We start from the raw sequence: 2,994 nt of genomic DNA on the forward strand, positions 1-2,994 counted from the left end.
GCCTCAGCCTCCCAAAGTGTTGGAATTACAGGCGTGAGCCACCACACCCGGCCTGTGTTGCTTTTTGACCCGGGAAAGGAGAAGTTCTGCCACCACTAACAGCTCTGGCACAAGATCCTTAGCAACTTCTGTCCTCCGTAAGTTTCTGGGCTTAGTTATGTCTTCCCTGCTGGCCACATATGTGGAAGTCCTTACAGAAACAAAAACTTGCAGTAAGTTTACTCAAAGGGGAGAATCTGAATTTGGAAAGGAGAATAGGATGTCTTGGCATTTTCTTGTTTGTGAAAGAAAGAAATCTGCTCATCTTGCTTTAACTGTTGTTGTCATTATTGTTGTGTTTTTGTTGTTGTTGTTGTTTTTGGTCTGTTCTGTTTAGTTTCTAAGACAGTTCTCTTATATTTGCAGTAAATCTTTGAGACCAGAAAAGATTCCTAATCATGTATTTGAGATAGATGAAGACTGTGAGAAAGATGAGGTAAGAATGGGGGCAACAGTGAGGTAACTGTGCTAGTTTTCTCACGGTCAGTTTGCTGAAAAAGATTTCAAAGGGAATTTCTTGAGAAAATATGAAGGAAAGAATTGTTTTGGAATGATCTGTGGCCAGCTTTCAAACTGGGTGCTTTTCAATTTTTTTTTAATTACTGTATTTGCAAGTAGGAAAAAAATCAAGTGAGAGGGACTGTGATTTGTACATAAACATGTTCCCCCACCTGTGGGACATGCTTGTGGAGTTGCTTTTCTCGAGTTGGGCATGTGGTGTGGTGATTCATCTGGACTCTCCTGCCTGATAGATTCCTCTTGGGACAGATGGCCCGGATGTCTGTGACATTTCGAGGTGCAGTTCGACTGTTTACATAATGCAGAAGAGTTCCCAGAAGAGAGCCCATACCATTCAGTAAATACTAAGTGCCTACTGTGTGCATAGCACAGAGCCTTTCATTCTACTGTCAACTATTTTAAATCCTCGCGGGGAAGAGGGGACTTTAGGTTTTAATTAGGAAACGGGCAGGGCCTCATTCTGTGCCCCTAAATGTTTGGCTAATTAGATGGCAGGCTGGCTGTTGTTTTACTGATTATTTTTGTTCTATTTCAGGACTCATCTTCTTTATGTTCTCAGAAGGGTGGTGTGATAAAACAAGGCTGGTTGCATAAAGCAAATGTAAATAGCACCATCACAGTAACCATGAAGGTAGGAAGTAGTTATTATATTATTCCATCATTTTAACGATATTGGCATTAAGTAGCCTATCTGGAAACAATATTTATTTTACAAAGAGCCCTAGCAAAAAAAAAAAAAAAAAGGAGAGGATTCTCACAGACGTATGGAATTTAAAAAATCTAAAACATCAGGATAAATTTAGAAGTGTAACTTTTTTAAAGACATATAATGTAATGATTATCTGGTGAATCAGGATGTTTAAAAAGGAGGCTGTCAGTTGAAGGAGGCAAATAGCTTTGAAAAATGGGCATCAAAGTTTCATATGTAGAAATGACCTTAATGAGTGGAAGGACAAGTAATCCATTTCTTTAGCAAACATTAATTAGGTGCTTATTACATATTAGTCACTGTGGGGAAATATGTAGATATCTAAGATGGGGTCCCTGGTCTCAGCCTCCGGACTAGACAAGAAATATACTATTTTAACTAGTATACAAAGCAATCCTTTAGTGCAGTCAGAACAGCCTAACTTAGACAGTTTTGTAATTTGGCAGGATAGTGAGTTTGCATAAGGGGTTTATGTGAGATAAAAGTTGAAACGTTGAAAAGAGTAACATTGGGCTGGGTGCAGTAGCTCACACCTGTAGTCCCTCCTCCTTTGGGAGGCCAAGGTGGGTGGATTGCTTGAGGTCAGGAGTTCGAGACCAGCCTGTGCAACATGATGAAACCCCGTCTCTACAAAAGATACAAAAATTAGCCTGGCGTGATAGCACACACCTGTAGTCCCCGCTACTCAGGAGACTGAGGTGGGAGAATCCCTTGAGCCTGGGAGACAGAGGTTGCAGTGAGCCGAGATGGCACCACTGCACTCCAGCCTGGCAGCAGATAGAGAGTGTATCTCAAAGATAAATAGATACTTTTTTTTTTTTTTTTTTACGAGAAAGGAAAAATTGTGCAGAGCCTTGAACGCCTTGGGCATGAGGTTCACTTATTTGGGAGGCTGTAAAGAGCCGTTAAAATCCAAAAAGAAAACAAGTTACATGAGGATTCTGAGCAGAAAAACAAATTATGCTCTGATACCAAATATAACTGTTCTTTCAGATATTCAATATAAAATCATGTGGTTTTCTGAGGATGATTCACACTTGCATTAAGTATTGAAGGTCATTCTATCTTCCACACAGGCTGCAAGTAGAAACCATGGGTACCTACCAAGGGAAGACTCAAATTTTATCTTAATTTAATATTTTGCCTGCTGCCTTCCCTTCGGTGATCATGCCCTGTTCTCACTTTCATTTTCAAGCCCTGAAAATAATGAATCCAAGTTGTAGGATGCTTCCTGTATATCGCTTGCACCTAAGCATGGGCCTCAGCAAGTGGTGATAATAAGAGAACCCATTTATTGAGGACTTAATATGTACCAGGCACCATACTGGGTGTTTTATATTCTGTATCTTGTTTAATTCTCATGGCTGCCCTATGCAATACGTACTGCTGACTATTCTTAGTTTATAGATTTGGAAAGTGTAGCTCAGAGAAATTCAGTAATTAACCAAAGGTCACACAGCTCCAAGTTTTCAGAGGTAGGATTTGGACCTAGGTAGGCTGTAGTCAGAGCCTATGCTCTTAACCAGTATACTGTCAGTGCTCACCAGCTGAATGAGACTCAAGGCTTTATTACAATGTATTTCCTACCAGAGTTATCAGGTTCAGAAATGTACGTGTGAAGGTTACATTTCTGTGTGGATTATCAGAAAATGGTTGTATAGTTTTTGACTGCATTCCCCTTCCCAAACATTCTCAAAATATTCAAATAGGGCCAGGCAGGGGGCTCA

At 40.2% G+C, this 2,994-nt stretch overlaps 1 protein-coding gene across 1 annotated transcript in view; it reads left to right on the forward strand.

Annotated features, from left to right (window-relative positions):
- Nucleotides 1-2,994, forward strand: part of DOCK11 (dedicator of cytokinesis 11) — a 205,198-nt gene that overhangs the window by 47,948 nt on the left and 154,256 nt on the right. The window contains exons 5-6 of the mRNA XM_011977202.1: nucleotides 406-475; nucleotides 1,094-1,189. Of these exons, the coding sequence (XP_011832592.1) occupies nucleotides 406-475; nucleotides 1,094-1,189 (166 nt within the window). The remainder of the gene's footprint in view (nucleotides 1-405; nucleotides 476-1,093; nucleotides 1,190-2,994) is intronic.

The sequence above is a fragment of the Mandrillus leucophaeus genome, unplaced genomic scaffold, assembly GCF_000951045.1.
Source record: "Mandrillus leucophaeus isolate KB7577 unplaced genomic scaffold, Mleu.le_1.0 Scaffold174, whole genome shotgun sequence".
In the NCBI taxonomy this organism is placed as follows: domain Eukaryota; kingdom Metazoa; phylum Chordata; class Mammalia; order Primates; family Cercopithecidae; genus Mandrillus; species Mandrillus leucophaeus.